Source organism: Nothoprocta perdicaria, unplaced genomic scaffold (genome assembly GCF_003342845.1).
Source record: "Nothoprocta perdicaria isolate Ctin4 unplaced genomic scaffold, notPer1 scaffold_13, whole genome shotgun sequence".
Taxonomy (NCBI): domain Eukaryota; kingdom Metazoa; phylum Chordata; class Aves; order Tinamiformes; family Tinamidae; genus Nothoprocta; species Nothoprocta perdicaria.
In genome coordinates this window covers 4,363,120-4,381,410 of record NW_020454427.1, presented here as the reverse complement: position 1 = coordinate 4,381,410, position 18,291 = coordinate 4,363,120, and the positions used below count along the sequence as shown (strand labels likewise).

The 18,291-nt window shown below is 34.3% G+C and overlaps 1 protein-coding gene across 2 annotated transcripts in view; it reads right to left on the bottom strand.

Moving 5' to 3' along the window:
* The window catches only part of TUSC3 (tumor suppressor candidate 3), a 108,792-nt gene that overhangs the window by 23,173 nt on the left and 67,328 nt on the right, over positions 1 to 18,291 (bottom strand). For both annotated transcript variants that reach the window (XM_026033530.1, XM_026033531.1), the window contains exon 7: positions 1,474 to 1,537. In XM_026033530.1, coding sequence (XP_025889315.1) covers positions 1,474 to 1,537 — 64 coding nt within the window. The remainder of the gene's footprint in view (positions 1 to 1,473; positions 1,538 to 18,291) is intronic.

Below are 18,291 nucleotides of genomic sequence, written 5' to 3'. Positions count from 1 at the left end.
TGAAAAGAAGAAAACAAATGGAACATTTAATCTACAGCACAGTAATGCTTTGCTTTTRAATGTCATGTGTCTCAAACTTTAGGGGATAAAGTGAAAACGCTACTGTTTATCAATCTGTCATAGTTTTTAATAATTCCTACATTTTATATCTACATTTTCTGAAATTAAGTACAATAAAGAAGGAATGAAGCAGTTAGCAATTACTCCCAGCATTAAAAGGATAAAGTAGTATTCATTCTTTCAGGCATAACTGTTAAAAACTGTCAAGACCTCATGTCACTTGTGAAATTTGTGGCTGAAATCTCAGCTCAATAGTATTGAACCATGAAACGAAACCTTGGAGAATTCTTTTTGCAAGTGGTAATAAATAATCTCACTGCAAATATTCTTGAGGCAGCGACATTAATAGAGTTAACCAGCTTCCCACTTCAAAGACCCTTTCTGCCAACAAGAAGATAGCACTTTCATTAGGGGATACTGCATTTTCTCTGAAAAATAGGGTCATAACTTTGAAATTAAATTTGCTATCTACCGAGCAAATGAGGTTTAATCAGTAGGAAGTTGATGTCATATAGTTGGATAGAGCACGTAAAATGATACCAAAGACCAGTGTCTGGTCATGGTCTTCATGCAAATGCCACAGAGAGAGGTAGTTGCAAAGACAGAGGAAGGGCAGGATCCAAGTTAACACGCTTCCCTTTCAGGGAAAGGACAAGGCAGTAGCTATGATCACTGAACTCAGGTTTGGCTAGTGCTTGAAAGCTTGGGAAAAGTTTTTTTTTCCTCTCCTCTCCTYAGAGAAAAGAAATTGTGATGAAATGACTCTGCATTAATAGTGGTTAATGGMGAGTACTATTTTCACTCAATGAACACAGCTGATTAGAAGTGAGACTCAATAAAATCTGAATATATACGAATATACTTAATAATTATTATGACATTTGCAGAAAAATAACTTCTCTAAATAGGTGTCTTTGTGCTCGATATTATAACGGTACTAGGTTATTTACGGTAACRGAAACAAGAGGTAATCTGTTTAGATTAGTTGAAAAAATATGGAAAACACAAAGACTATTGGAGGATAAATCTTCATACATAATTGGCAAGATACTGTTTGAACAACTAGTATGTTCTCCTTAACAATTAAAAGAAATAAAATAATTTCTAGTTTATCACTTTTAACATAATATTGAAAATGAGGAAAAAATTACTTTCTGCTACTGAAAAAGACAACAGCAAAAGGAAAACCCTTAAGAGTAGTAACTACGCATCATCACAACAAAGGAGGTAACAGAGCACATATTACTGAAAAGCTGTGCCAGTTTTGCTTGGTAGTAAATAGCAACAACACTGAACATTTATTTAATCATATAGTAAATCATATAGTGATACCTGCTCAAAGCTTCAATGATATCCACTGTCAGAGCAAGCTTCAGCTTGCCTTTTTCTATTCAGCACCTTTTTAAAGGATACTTAGTAGAAGAATAATATGTGACTCCGCAACAAACTGAGCCTGACTGCTTCCGTGTATGTAACTCTGCAAAATAAAAAGAAAAAACAACTCTCTTTAGAAGAAAAGGAGGCACAATCAGATGCATGTGAAACAAAATAAAAGCTGTTTTGTACAGAAACGCAGGTAACAGTAACTGCTACAGACAAACAGTAGTTTATGTACATGYATTTAGTAAAAAAGAATGTTAAAAGCAGAGCTTAATTAGGCAAAGTATATATACATAAATACACAGAATGTATGCAGTATTTCATATACATTTATGTTATGTTGGACATTTTCACATAACTGTTGATGTGGAGTACACCGTGCACATTGATGTAGCAAATATGCATTTGTTTGTTGGCAGATCATTTTTTGAGAAGGGAGGTAATGAAATCAAGGATGCTTCATTTTCACAGAAGTTAAAGTTGAACCTCAGAACACATCTTTAAAAAGTCAGTCTGCTTTTGTGTTATGCAAAATGAGAGGAGTTTCCCCATACACAGTCTAYTTCATCTTTCTTCCCTAAGAAGGTACAGGTATGTCCAGAAAAAAAGATTCTAGCTCATAAATATCTGGTTTATATGGAGYTGCAAAAAATGTAATGCTAGATACAAATACCAAATGCCAACCTAATGAAGTTCATTTTTTTTTACTAAAAATGATTGTTAATGGGCTCATTTAGTAAATTAAGAATACACAGAAATTATTCAGAAATTGTTAAATGTATTTTTAACTAGATATTTTATCAAGTAAAGAAAGCAAAAATTTGAAGGACTACAAATATGTACAAAAAGGGGGAGATTTTCTCTCCACTACTGAATTAATTAGATGAAAAGATATCATATCTATTTTTTTGAAGTAGTGTGTGTGTACCTATCTCTATATATAGGTATCTTTTTTTGGGTTCTGATGCCTAGATGAAATTTTCATCCTACTAAAATATACTGAAAAATGCTTGCTTCAAATAAGAGAAAGAGGAACTTTCACCTCTTCTTAGTTATAGCATTCTGTTTGTTTATTTTAATCCACACATTTTGCTTTTATTAATTTTATTCTCAACAGTTCTTATCAACCATMCTTATCAAGATTTGGGACAATTTGGATTTGAAATATTATGTCATCTTCAGCACACAGAACTCTGGATTCACATGGGTTAAATGTTGGTTGATGTACTGTCAAAACACATGTAGTTCATAAGATATGATAATATAGTTTTTATTCAATGAATGGTTACCTACTGTTTTCAAAATTCAATTATATTATGTTCAAATAGCCAATTCAAAGCTAAATCAGGCAAGAACTTCATGCATCTAAACAATTCCATCTCTCAAAGAAATCATCTTTTTTTTCTTTAACACGACAGAAATCACAGATCTCAAAGATAATCTCATGTCAATAGTATATGACAAAAATCCAATCTGTATTTCTTGACTGCTTGTCAGGGCCCCTTTTAAATCACACCGAGGCAAAATAGAGTAATTTAATGAAGGAAATAGGAATATTTCACATTAGGACAAGTTAATGATGAAGTTAAAATGCGACCTAATTGACTGATTCTTTATCACCATCCTTTGCTGTGGTATAAAGGACCTGTCTGCATTACTCCTGGCATATAAAACTGTCATTAGAAGAACCCATCTCCACTGGCAATCCAAATACTCTTCTCATAACACTAACCCAGTCAACCTGATTTTGAACTTTGTATGCAATAATGAGATAAATTGAGGCTGTTTATCCTGCCATTTTTCACAGCATGGTGACTACACATTAGTCCAAAAAGGTCCTCTCCAGTGGACTCCTGACTTAGTTTTGACCGCATCACAGGAATAGTGACCTTGTGTCATATCTCATGCAGCTAAAACAATGCTGATCTTTCCTTGTGAAAGCTATTTGACATCCTCTGTTTTAACCTCAATTATACACTTTATTTAAATAAATTATTCTCTGTACCTGCTAGCAATTTAAGCCACTATTATAACATACATTACAGAGAATCTAAAATATTTGTATATACACAAACATGTATGCACACACAGAGAACAGATATAGCAAAACTTCCCTTCCTCATGATAGTCTAGTGTTAAAAGCTGTCTAGGTTTCTTCCTGGAAGGCAGGTGGATTCTTATCCTTCTTCCCAAAAAAGTAAATTTTATCCTGCTACTTCTGAAGATACAATTCTATTCGCTGCTTGGGAGGAAACACATTTTAGGTGCTAGTCTTAGTCACCCAGCATAGTAACTGTTAAAAAATATCACTCGAGTTATTTTGTTTGGCTTCTTGTTTCAATTGGGAATATCAAGAAACTATAAAATATTTAGTTAATGAGACAGGACAGTTTCATGTGTATTTAGCTGACAAACCAGTACTTTAATGATCTTTTTAAAGATGCAAGTCTGTAAGCTCTCAACTCGGAAAAATTTAAGCATGACTGTTCATTAATTATTCACACTTGACAAATTGACTGAAAAAAAATCTTGATCTGAAGATGATGAGAGCTCTCTACAGGATAACACACTTCCAAGTAATACACATATGGAGTATTTACAATGCAAAACAGTATAATACTCAAGACTCAGTTGAAATGCCATTAAGAAGAGACTAAAAGCTATAAAAACTAATTTAATTTTCTGTGTTTTTATTTCTAAACATAAGCCAGGCTACCTGAGAAGAAACATTTTGGCATGTTCATTTTTCATTTGTTWTAGTTTCTTTCTTCCATTACTGCAAAATTGTTTAGATAGATTATTCCTAAATTTACCTAGCAGTAAACCTAACCTTGGGGGACAATGACACTTCTCAAATAGCTTTCCAAGACATTATTCCCAGGGTATTCAAAGCATGCCAGGGCATATCTCCACAGAAATTGCAGGTCAGTCAGAGAAACAGGCAAGTCAGCAGGGAAGTCATCAAAAGAAGTTTTACAGTGACAAATGTTAACTAAAAAAACTTCCATTCAATGATATAAGAATTAGCTTATACAAGTACTTCAAATAATACTTGGTGAAAGGCATTACAGGGCATATTTGTGCCAATAAACTTTCAGACATATGCTGTAAATAGCAGACAAGACGTAAGCGGAGTAGAAATTTTTAGAATTAATTCATGTAAAAATAAAGGCAAATAGCTCTCCTTGAAGACAGAACATGAGCTGTGTGGCAACTTACCCTGCAGGCAAATACCATCATCGTAAGGCCACTCCAAAGACACAGATTTTATTTGAATGGAAATGTACTTATGCATACGAACCCAGGCACAGCAGATTTATGTACTGCAATGCCTGGCCACCTTGGGCTCATATTTACCTATAATAAAGCACATTTAAAGACAGCATTTTTTAAAAGAATTTTGAAAAATTGTCTTCCAACAGTTCTCAGCTCATTTTCTCCATACTTTTTTGCAGTTCCATAGCAGCTTTTAATCAGGTAGAGTTCTTAAATTTATATCCAGATAATCGAAATAGGGGATCCAGTCACATATATTTTCAGTCTGGTGTCATTATTTCACACTTCTTCTGTAATAAGGAAACTGAAGTGCCAACATACAAGGCATATATTCTTGTGAAATTCTATTTGAGACTATAAACTATTAAATGACTGAGAAGTAAAGTTGTTGGCTTGACTATCTTCTCTGCTCCTTGACTTTAAAACCATTTAACATCTGGAATATCTGGTCATAAATACTCTGTGCAAGTGCTTTAAATAAATACATGCATAAACCCGGTATTTCTATTTCATTTCAGAGTCATCTAGGGAGAGGACCATACAAGATGCAAAGCCAAAGCCCAACAGAACAGATGCAGTCTTGTTTTAAGCAGAGGAGCTSTGCAGACAGGGAATCACCACAAGTTGTGCAAAGGCAAATGCTACCCTGGCTGGGCTAACAGTGGAACAGAAATGCTGGTGAGTGACATTTTGAACTGGTCCTTTTCCAGCCTTAATGTTCTACTACCTTGGGTCTGACTGCACAGAAGCCATTTGAATTGCTAAGCAAAATAATCATCCCCCCACATCAGGCCGGTTTGTTTGGCGGTGACAAACAATTGTTCAATGCATGCAAATGTTGACACAGCATTGTTAAATATTTATCTACTATTCCTGAACTCATTAAATATTTAGTGTTATTGAACTGCAGATGGCACATATAAATAATCCTTGCTATGACAGTCAAGGATAGCTAGTAATGTACTTAAATTTCCCTAAACATTGCATACGGTTATGATTTCCATTCAGGAGTGATAGTTGTCACGGTTCAGAAAGACACTTGCATTAAATACAGTCTCTGCTCTTGACTTCCTTTCTATTACGCGATGTAAATAAAACAGCAACACAGTAATCAGAAATAAAGCCTTGTGAGTTGTATTTTAATTCTTAAACGAATACGCAGTCCAGAACTTTTGGATTAGCCTACATCAAAATTGAAACATGATCATGTATTTCAGGCGCCCTGATATTCCTTCCTCAAATAAACACCACAACGCTTATTTTTATAGGAATACGTACATGAAAAATGCCAGGATGGAGAATTAATTAGACTGAGGTTTGACTTCATAATAGCACACCACAAATAGCTATTTCATGAAATACTTTTACTATGGATAAATGCGAAATAACTTGTCCTATCTTCACAACATATGACTCCTATTAGAAGGTAGTTTCTATTAAGGTACGCAAGCAGATGTTCAGTTCTATTTGACTACAAAACCTGATGGACCACTGGATATAATGTGAGGAACTGTTGGATGTAACGGATAACAGAGCTGGAAGCTGATGAAAAACAGTGATTATGCTGTGATTGCGTTCCGGGTATGAAAACTCATTTTTATTTCAATTTTTGTCCCTGATCTTTTTCTCTCAACACTAAAGAGCTCTTTCAGTAGGAGCTTTCTGTAGTTGGACCTTTCTCAGCTATCAATCAGCAACAAAAAAACCCACAATTATTTGTTTAAAAAGAGTTGCCACATATATTATTGTGGTTTTGTGTTTTGAACTTTGAAGACTCTCATCTGTTTTCTAGACCTTGAAGGAAGAGTGGAAGGGGCTGGGGGAGAAGGAGAAATAAGAGAACAAACACAACATATTAGGAAATTATCATACCCCCCTCCCCACTTCAGCACTTTTTTCTTCTCCTCCTGCAGCAGTTTACACTATCTTTTTTTTTTTTTTTTTTTTTTAATTAAATGCCTTTGGTCTACATTCTACATCTACAGAGCTAAAAGTTCTGTCACATTAATTACATTTACTGGGTAGTTTTCCCTCAATTTATTTAAAAAGGCTTGTGATTTTTATTCAAAGAAAGCTACATTCTTTAATTACTCACTCCCTTGTGCATCAACTTCTAATATACTGCATTGTAATATTAATGTTAGCCATAAATTCACATAGCATTCTGCTCACTTCTCTCCTCAGTACTTTACATTCRTAAATGTAATTTAGTAATTTACAGTAATTTACATTCCTAAAAACTACCTAAACCCAAAACTAATTGCAAATTTTCCTCCTCAAATATCTCAGTATGGTTTTGCAGATTTGAGGAATCAACTTTTTCATAAAAAAAATGAATCTCAGTATTTCRTTCTTCACATCACTTCAGCTTATCTCCTGGTTTATCAAGTGTTTTTGCTCATTAGGCTTCCCTCAAACACAGTTTTCTTTTTTTTAATGCCATGTTAATCCTGCTCCAATGCACTCTATTAACAAGGAAAAAGACAAAGAGAATATTTTGTCCTTTTCTCTTAATCTAGGAAAGAAAAAAAAGTTATTCATATCAGATTTTATATGTCTTAAATTGATGTCCAAGACTGGTATGATTTTCAGTAGTACTTAAATATCTAAAAATCAAAGTTGCTAAATATTAGATATTTCAGAGTACCTTTTACAATGTGTTATTGCTGTAAGTATAAATGCAAAGAAAGATGAAGCATATTACTGGAGTATTAATTCTTCCCTCAGTAAAGCATACCCTTTGAGGACAAACACTAGGGTATATTGTTATTTTTTTTTTTATCATGTGTTTCTGTGATAATCTATTTAATTCTCCAGKTTTTTTTTTCCATGTGAGCTATATAACACTTCAAGAACAACACCAAAATAGAAGGCTCTAAGAACTCTAGCCCGCAGCTTCCCTTTACTACAGCTTTTGGCTTTCATACATAGCTTGTTAGGCTATGAATACAATTTACCAAAATTATTGTATAGCTCTTTTTTGGTCAGGGAAGAATCGTGGGTAATATGTTTAACCAATATCAACATCACAGCTAAATACAGGAAGCAATATCTTAAGAACCAGAGACACACATAGTATCTTGACTCCTGTTCATTCGCTGAACAACTCATGAATCTTTGACTATTCTAATTACATATTAATTTCAGAAAGTTAGGAAAATGTCCAAGCATTTAATAAGGCAATTTGTTTTATTATAGATATTTGGTTATAAAAAGGCAAATGATGCTTAACTGTTTCAAAATTTAATGTAGTATTAAACACAAAATAAATCTAAACTCACTAACTGCTAATGGAAATCCTGAGTCATTTAATTTGTATTTCTGGCAAAACAAAGACCATATATGACGTTAATGTGCAGATAGCTATTTGAACCAGTATTTTTTTTTTCAGAAGTCCTCATTTTATTTAACATCAGAACAAGAACATTTTAGTTTAGCTCCAGCCTAGAGAAATWAAAAATTTTGTTTAGAAAAATATTGGCTCTACAAACATCTCCAACTCAAATAAAACCCCACAGAACGTCAAACACTCCACTTCTCACTGAATATGAGGTGCATTTACTGAGCAGGAAACTCAAGTCATTCAGGTAGGAACAAAATCCACTAATAAACTCCAGTCTTCAGAAATACACAGACACAAACAAGACAAAAAAAAAGACTATAAAAGCAGGTATATGCAATGTAAACAAAATTACCACCACTGTAGACACAAACAAAACAACAGAGCTGCTTTTTGGGGGGGTTTCAGTATAATTTACTCTGATGAAAATGGGATTTATTGTGTTGTATCAAGCAATCTCTCTAGGAAATGTCTCCCCTCTTCCCCAATGCAGCTCAGTTGCAGATCAACAAGAGCGGCATCAGCAAGCTGCGAGGAACATGCCAACGACTGATCTCATACCTAAAGAAAAGAGGCAACGCGAATAATTCCCACTGTGCAGGAGCTGCTGAATCATTATCGCACATTATTGCTCGGAGCTGAGGCGCGCACAGAATGGTGAGGAATAAACAGAGCAACTCCTCCAGGGAGTGATTGCCTACTCCCTGGAACTGATTTGGCTCAGCTGGTGCTCAAGCACTGCACTGCAAAATACAGTGGGATATCTAGAAAATCAGTGTTGGATCCTGCAAACTGGACTCTGGGCATGAAAACATTCTCAACATCCCTTATATACAAGTTACCATAGGTGTTGAGATTCATACTTACTAAAGATGACTATAAAACGTTAACAGCTACTTTTGATGGGAGATTTTAACAGCTACTATTAAAAGGCTGATAGTTCTTGTTCCACTTCAGAACTATRTAAGGTTGATTTCAAAAGCAAAAATGTCTCCTACACATAGGCATGACAGAATCTTATGCAGAATCGTGGGCAGACTCTCACATTCGCTGAACGAATACGAGCRACACCTTCCACGCGCGAGCGCGGCCTGTTCCCAGTGCTGCCCCCCTCCAAATCCCAGCGCTGAGGGCACAGGTAGACTGGCCAAAGCTGCCCGTGCTGGCGCCCTTCCACAGAGTCCATCTGGCACCAAGCAGCAGGAGATGACCTCCGTTTCCTGCCCGAGAGCAAAGGTGGAGAGAGGCTGCCTGGCCTCACAGATCGCCTCGTTGAAAGGGGCAGTTTACTTCACTAAAACTGAATGCAAATCTACTGCTTTGACTGTCCCTACACAGTTTTTATAGGTATACAGCATCATTTTTCATACGTGGGGATCTATAAGTGCTATCAAGGGAATTAGTTAGTAGAGGTGATCTCAAAAAAGCAGAAARTGTGAACACTGCTCGGGTTTAGACATAGGCTGCTGCAAAGAATTTATTTTAAAGGCAAAATTCTCTCATATTTGTGAATTACTGAACAGTAACAAAAAAGAAAATAGAACAAACCTTTAATGAATCACTGCTTTTTAGGCTAAATTTAAAACAAAGTGAAACTGAGCTCTCATGAGGAATAAAATGTTGCTACTACTTTTTTGGCGCTTAATTCCCAAGTTACCTGGAAGACTGGTATGCAACACACCTTTTTTCCCGCAAGGGYATTAATAGACAGGCTACCCAGGCAAGACATGAACAGCAATGAAGTAAAGACTTGCAGGATCTCTGAAATAGCATTCTGGTGGCTTTGTGAGATTTACCTGACACCGCGCAGCCTAGCTGCCTAAGGAAATTAAACTTTTGCAATTGTGATGCTCATCTGCCCTTAGCAAATTTTGAAGCAACTTAAAAAACAGTGAAAAATATTTCTGAGATATTAAGAGTTTCCTACACATTTCATTACAGCTAGACAAAGATGAGTCCCAAATTAGTAATTTTAAAGACAATGACACACAGACTGCAGTTGAATTTCAGCCATTACTGCTCTTTTTGGACTACTTACTGGTTATTTGGCACATGGAAGACAAACTGTGACATTTTGTCCCATGAGGAAACAAAAAATGGAAAGGAAACTGTGCAAGTATAGAGGAGACGAAGGTACAGATGATGTTGAGAGGACTGAGGGTATCAGAAAAGAACAGCAAATGAGGGATTAGACATTTCTAATCAGAGTGTAGAGATTTGAAGCACTAGAAGTAGGTATGAGTTCACACCTTAAAATTACACTGTCCAATGGATGAAACTAATTGATTTCCCTCAGCTAGTTAGGTTACCAGTGGATTGAATAAGCTTGCAGGTTACTTGTCTTTGTGTATGTTTTCTGACTATGCAATCAGGTTTAGGAGTACATCCATACTGGGTTCTGGAGAAGGCTGGTATCCAGTCGGTCTATTTCCCATTTTAGGAACAGCACCTGAAACAATGCTGGAACTGCATATTCTCACCTAACCTTAGTTTTATTATCTACACAGTTGTATTATCTACACAGCTGAAGCATCATGGATTAGTAGATTCACAATAAAAAAAGTGAATTTCAGTAGGACTAGGGGAGATCTTTGCTTCTCTTTTAAGCTACACATTTAAGTAAACACTTGACTATTCTTCTGAGGAAGCCTGACAGTTAATGGACATAACAGGAACACAAGTGATTGGAGCTGCAACTCCATTTAAAGGAAAGTATTCATATTTGTACTGACAGATTTTTTTTTTGACTCTTCATATTTCAGGAATCTTTGATAACCAAAAAAAGCAACTGTTGTTTGTGTGAAAAAGAAGAAAAAATGTTTAAAACCTGAAAGGTTTTGTCATTACAGTTTTATAACTGTTGTACGCATGTGTGCCCTGGGATTTTGTCATTGTTTGAGAGTAAACAAGAATTAAAAAACATWAAAAATTAGTTTTCTTTACTACAGACAATTTTATGTAGCTAATTTTTCAAGTACCTAATATATCAATATTTAAGTCATAGGAGAGGGTATATTTTCCACTACTGTAAGAGTTTAATTATTCTGTACAGATACAGATGAATCTCACTATCTGATGTCGTTGTAGCAAATACTGTTTCAGTGACCTAAGGCTCGGAACACTGATGCTTAAAGTTTATTACATACTATTGAACCACAGCCCTACATGTTAACATTATTCTTGGGATACACAGAATATCTCCAATCAAACTTCTAAGAAAATAGAATTCAGGCTGACACACATTATTTGAGAAAAAGGAATTTACACTTTAAAAAAAAAAATCTTATTTTCCTAAAATCTATATTTCATATTTAATAGCTCTCTTTTTCTCCCCATGACTTTACAATTTACTTTTGCAGCCTCTATTACAACAGAATATTCAAATTCTTATCCACCTTAGAATTTTTTCACTGGAACACAGGGTAATGTTTATATATTCCTTTCAGTACAACCTTACTCATTGGTCTTTGCTAATTAACAATTACTTTACAATTTTCAGAATCACAAAAAGCAAGATTAAGGGACAGGCCTTTTATGTGACTGAACAAAAGTATTAAAAAGCGACTCAGTCCATATTCTCAATAGAAAAAGAGTCAAGGCAAATTCTTGTTAAGTTTTGCTGTAGTGTTTTTTAATCTTTGCATCAATATTCTAGCATAAGCCTGTATCTTTCAGAACTGTACAGCTGAGTTATTAAAAAATCTGCTCTGTGTTGCCCAGAGCAATTTTCTGCACAGGATATTAAACTCAGTTAGCATATTTGAAGAAGTAATGCTGACATGACTCAGAAACTGAAAAAAAGGGATCTTTATCCAGGACAAATTGAGAACAAAGGAATAACTCCATGTTTTAGTTATAAAATTTGAAAGTGGACACACTTGACAAATAGGAATGTATTTCATAATAACAAATGCTTTGAATCCATGATTTATGAAGGCAGCTATGGGAGTCACTTATTTAAATTCATTGTTTAACACACTGGCAGATGCTTCCTAATTATTAGAATATAAGAGAGAGTCCATTTTTTTCAATGGCTCTGCTATACCATTAAACATCTTGTACTTCAGCAACTACCAAATTTGTGATGATGAATTTTCTACCGTTCTGTTTAGGATGAAAGGCATTAACTTAATATACCATAAAAGTCYGTAGCTAAAAATTTTATGTTATGATATGAAACTTCAGATCTATTTATGGTGCTACCATAAACAAGTATTCCAGCTTGCAATGTATACAAATCAAATACTGCTGTCAGCAAGACAAGCTGCATTTCAACTTCTTTCAGTCAGCTATCTCCAGGAGGGGGAAAAAAAAAAGTCAAGAACTGAAAAGTTCTAAGGCTGCAAAAAGCAAAGTAACTGTTACTGACATTCAGAATGACCACTGCATTCGTATTTACTTAGATATATATAAAATGCTAGTTCTACCAAATAAGCCATAAAAATGAATACCTAGGAGAGCATAATTAACAGAAGGTAGAATGACCATGTATTTGGAAACAAACAAACCTGGGAATTATTYGAGGCCAAATGAATTCTATTAAGATGTAGTATGTGCTTGTTCATGTGCGACTTTGACAGTTGTCCTACAGTATGCACAGAAGTTAAACGAATTCTGAAATGTATTAAATTGATGCCATATGGAATGGCAATATGTATCAGCTTTAATAGGAGTGGACAGGCTTTGTCACACTCTACAGACAGCAGAAGTCAGAATTATTCACAGCTCAATTATGGTGTCTAAATTCATAAAGCAACTCTAATTTTAAACTGTGTTTCCACAATGCATTTAGTATTTTGAAATAACGCCAAACAGGCCACTGTGGTCACAAATAATCATTTAATTAAAGGCAAAGGCCATAAAAATATTTCCATTAACAAATACAATTGAAACATTAAGTAGATTACTTTTCTGTAATTCTGATTACTTTTCTGTTACCTATGAAGTAGATAACTTTTCWTTAGGAGATCATGGATTTACCATGGAAGACATGAGGGCAATGGCAGAGGGAGCTATATTGAAAAACTATAGGAAATTTTCAAAAGCCAAACTACCTCCACTTTACACACAGACCTGGATTATTGTAGAGGTTAAAACTCTAAACTCCATTAGTTAAGAATTTACAATACTGATATGCAACAAGAGTTTTTTTTCTGCCTGTATTACAGACCAAAAACTACCTAATGCTACAGCTAAAAAAGGCTTTTCTATGGTCTTTCTTATAGTCTCAACAGTTTCTTTCACATATCGCTATATTTTGTTGACATTGCTTTTTTCCAAATGAGAAAAGTATTATTTTACCTTAGCCAACAGATAGCACTTATATTAGCTTGAGGGTTTTCYTGACCTGAAGGACCAACACCTGATTTATACTACCACAGCTAAGGAAATGAGAATTAACATCCAATTCTAGCAAGTGGTCTACAGACAAACTAAAAAGCTCCCCAATAAGACTTTGTTTTGCTGCTTACTTCATGAGCTTTTGAGCAAATTTTACTGTAACAGTATATTTCTAATATTAGAGCAGACAAACTATTCAAGGTTACTCAAAACATTAAAATATTAAGCATGCATAGAGTAAATTCCTGGTCACATATATCTTTGAAGTTACAGTTTAAGTTATGGTTAGATTTTCAAATTAGATATTGAAATAATTCACTAGCAATTTGCAACGAAGTACTATTCATTCACACAAGGGAGCTGAAATGCAAAATCCCTAGACTGTCTGGTAAGGAAGAGTGTATTAATTTACCCAGAAAAAAAATACGGATGTCAACAATAAATTTTACGTAGTGGCATTCACATGTTAAATATGAGAACACTTTTGATGCTCAGTAGGTAAGAACATATTCAGGAGAAAAAGGAAAGAAAGAACAGATCAATATCTCATTTGAGAAGGTCCTTGGGAACAGGGCAAAAGGACAGAACAAAGATAAATAAACAAAAGAAAAATCTAGAATTTAAATTGTTTGTGTGAAGTTCAGGAAAGCTGATATACCATAAGGGATATGGCAATCAAGCAAGTAAATCCAAAATAGATGGATTCACGCTGAAGGTTCTTATGGGTTAAACCTCAAATAACTATTATTAAAAAAAAAAAAAAAAAAAAGTTATCCTGATTATCCTGATTAGAAGGGATGGAAATAATACTACAAGATTTCCAGGTATGAAAATGTTCTTATTAATGTTCATAAGCTTAATAGGAGAAGGAGCAGTGAGAAGATGCTTTAAGTTTGTGTAGACTAGATGTTTGGAAAAGACTAACACATTTGAAAATCATCAGTAAATGTTAACAGAAGTTAAGAAATTATAGAAGACTTCTTGGTACGTTATGCTGAAGTTGATTCTGAAAAGGGAAAAATCGTAGGGAAAAATGAAGCCAGAAGTATTAACTGAATAAAAAAATATGATGAGCCTCAGGAAATTGTTGCAGGTTCCAGGGTCATAAAAATATAATGTAAAAAATAAAACAATCCTTGGACCTCACTAAAGACATTTCATTTGGTGAAATAATAATTAGTTGGCAATTAGTTGGCAATAAAATTTGCAGGTTTAAAAACAAACACATCTCGGGAAAGATGTAAAACAAAGTTAGTGCTTATCCAAGAAATGCTATAACACAGAGAGAAAAGCAAAGTTTAGGAGGCTTTTAGASACAGAACAATTTTCTCAATAATTCTAGATGCCATGTATGAAGTTCTTCATCACATTAGCAACTACTAGATTAAGTCAATAGACAGCATATAACAGGAAAAAAAATTTAGACTTAGCATCTTAGGACAAAAATTGACTTGAAGGACTTGAAGATTCTAGAGAAAGAGAAAAACCTTTGAACAAGTTAAGGACAGTATGTTGGGTAGTTAACTCAGATAAATGAAAGGCTCAAAGACGATTAATGCACAACCACCACTAACATCAGAAATTGATCAAAGATCTGAAAGTATGGTCAGCTCTGGATCTGGTCAGCTTAAGAACATGAGCCAGACTTTAAAGTCTAAAATGGAACAACTATAAAAGTTGGACTAAAAATAGATTCAGGAGCTAAAAAGAGAAGAAATGAACTGTAACAGAAGCATACTGATAATTCAATGGTCAGTGTAAGAACCTCCTCAGTCAGAAGACTAGTGCAGTAAGAGATCAAAAAACACCAAGAGGGCTTTGGATGCAAGAYTAAAGAAGGAGTAACTATCTAGAGAAAATAATTATTCAGTCATCTACTGAACGAAGAAAGAGGAAGGATATTGGTGGTAGCAAAGATCATGGGTAAAGACCAAAGAACTGGATGGCATCAAGAATCAATCTGTCCTCAAGATTAAAAAATAGAAAGCTACTGCAGGAAGATACATCATGTTATTTTATGCTTTCTTTCCAGAAATACCTTCTGCCATCCTTTCAAGCTCCATTCTTCATCTTAAGTATTTCTAAACATCTCTGTATGGGCAACAGAGAATCTTCCAGAAAAATTACTGTGCTGCTTTGGCTGAGCTAGGAGGTTCTAAAGTCAGGCTTGAGAATTATTTCATGCTAAATACAGCCTAGGCTGCAAGCTTGATCTTTTTCTCCATTCAGAATTCTAAACACTTGGAGAATTTGGAAGACAGAACAAATGAAAAAGAAAAACAAAACACCTTTTTGTGTTTTATTTTTTTTTTTATTTTTTTTTTTTTTATTTTCAAGAGAATGTGGATTTCTTCTTCTGGCAAGCTATCAGCCTACAGGTAACGAGCACATGAGCACACAGAAACAGCTCTGTGTTCAAGAACCGTGTAGACATTTTTTAAAAAGTCACAATGACTTAGAAATTTCAAACACCCTTTTTTTACACGTATTTATGTACTAGAAATCTAAAATCTAGCAATTAGACACTTAAAAGCACCAGGGTGCCAGATCTAATAAATGCCTGGATATTTTGGAAAACATACAAAAATTTTATAAAGATTTATTTTTTTTTTTTATCTTCCTGGCATCTAGGGAGATCAAAATTCCTAGATTTTTTAAAATTTTTGAATTTAGAGTACAGTTAAAATGTAAAAATTACACTTACAGTTTCATTTTATTGTAATGCCTCAATAGGTATTGGAAATTGATTGATTAAAAATAGGAATCCTATCATAGGAACAGTCAATTCATCTAAGGAGAATCTCAAACATGGTTCTCTTGCAAAGCTGCAGAAAAGAGCACTGATACCTTGGTTTATAGAGCTGGCAGGGTGCAAACACAACCTTCACATATATGAATTAGTTACTAGCTCACTAAATTCAAGTTTGGCCCCATTGCATACAATTCCGTGTCTACAGAAAAAGAAGCCAAAACCTAATAATTCTTAAATATTTTCATTGATAAATTTGCCACAACAAGATTGCACATCAAGACTGAATAAAATTAAAGACTTTCAAAAATATATATTATTTTCTTAATACTTCCAGAGTTTGTGCAGTCCATCTACGCTATACAAAAAAAATCCAAGTTTACATTTTAGATGTGTGTCTGGAGTGAAACATATTCACCAGCTAAGCCTGAACCAGAATGTGACAGACAGAGCACTGATTCAGTTGGCTGCATTTCTCTGAATTCAATTAATTTACTAACTTACTGCTGACAGAGACAAGCAAACCCTAGTGTGCTGTTTCTTGTTTTCTCTAAGTAAATTACAACAAAACTCCAGCTTACAATTCCCGGAAACCTTACTGAATTTGTCARTTTTCAAAACTCTTCTGAACACCGTTAGGCAGGGATGTATTAATTTAACAATACACATGCAATCTGAAAACTACTTCTCCATTCATSCAATAACTTTATTTTAAAGGCTGATCCTAGTGTTGGAGGAACAGTTTTTAGCTTGATAGGAACTTTTTCTCCTTTCCCCTCTCTGGACTTTCCAGATGCCTTACACTTCTAATACATTAATTCTTTTAAGAAAACAGGTGATTTCTCAGACTTCTCATCTTTATTAAAAGAATGGAAGAAAGTTTTCTAGGCCTCCTTAGTTTATTCACGTTAAGTAATGAAATCTAAGCTCCATTTACAAAACCTTCCCGTGACTCTCAATGTTCTAGTCCAAAGCTATTGGAAAACAGCATGGTGGCTTCTTCTCTATACACAAAATAAATGAGATGATTTCGTGTCTGAAAAAAAAAATAACTGAGAGATAATTTAGGTCAGCTTTGTAGTAATGTACACGTCCAGTCCTGCATCCCACACATTAGCATTTCTAATTCTTTAGGATTAACTTTTCTCTTATCCCTTACCAGAATAAATAAGGAACAAGCTACTGAGTGATTATTACAAGCTACTGAGTATGTGTTCACTATTCTTAAAGATTATGAAGGAAGGGGATTTGATCACACAGGATTTTAAGGAGAATTACTTTCAACGCTATGGGAAGCACATGCAAAAAAAAAATCAGGTGAAAATTTTATGGCTGGTTTGTTATTAACTACTTGATACTAAACAACGCCCAAATCTAGTTAGCAGGTGGATTTTTCTCACCTTTGTATCAGTCCCTTCACTCTATTAAAATGGTATTTCTTGAACTAAAGAGATCATACTCAAAAGATATGCATTGTATACTCATGGTAAAGTATCTTTGAAATCTCACAAAGTTTGGAAATAAGGAAAAGAACACATATATATCTATATATTGCCAAAAGATATGTAATCAGAAGATATATAAACAAATCACAAAAAAAAATGGTGCATTCAGGTTTAGCTATTGTAGTCATTACAGATTAATTTTCTCAAATAACCTTTTACTCCTTCAACCTGCTCTGTGCCACCTTCTTTTAATTCTTGAAGAGAGGTGACTTGTATTGTAAAGCAGTATCACTATTAATACAAGCTTTAACACTACAAAAAGCAAAAACGTCATTCATCAGAGAACAAAACAGTCGTATTTAAAAGGACTGTGACCAAAAAGCTATTTATCCCCATGTTAAATGCTCTATGACTTATTTTACAGTATTTAATATAAATACTTCCTAGTGCCACGGTTTAATCTGTGGTATCAAATTCCACATCCTGCTTTGAGACACCACTAATTAGAATCACTCTCAGAAAGAATCATACTTCTAGAGGGAAGTCATTCCAAAAATTTCTGTATATGTCAGTTTCAAAATTCATGACACAGATTTCTTGATCATTATCTACAACATGTCCTTCAAAGAGGTAAGCTAAGCTGGTTAACAAAAAAAAAAAAAAAAAAAATTAAATTTGAAGTCTGGACGTGGATAAGGAAT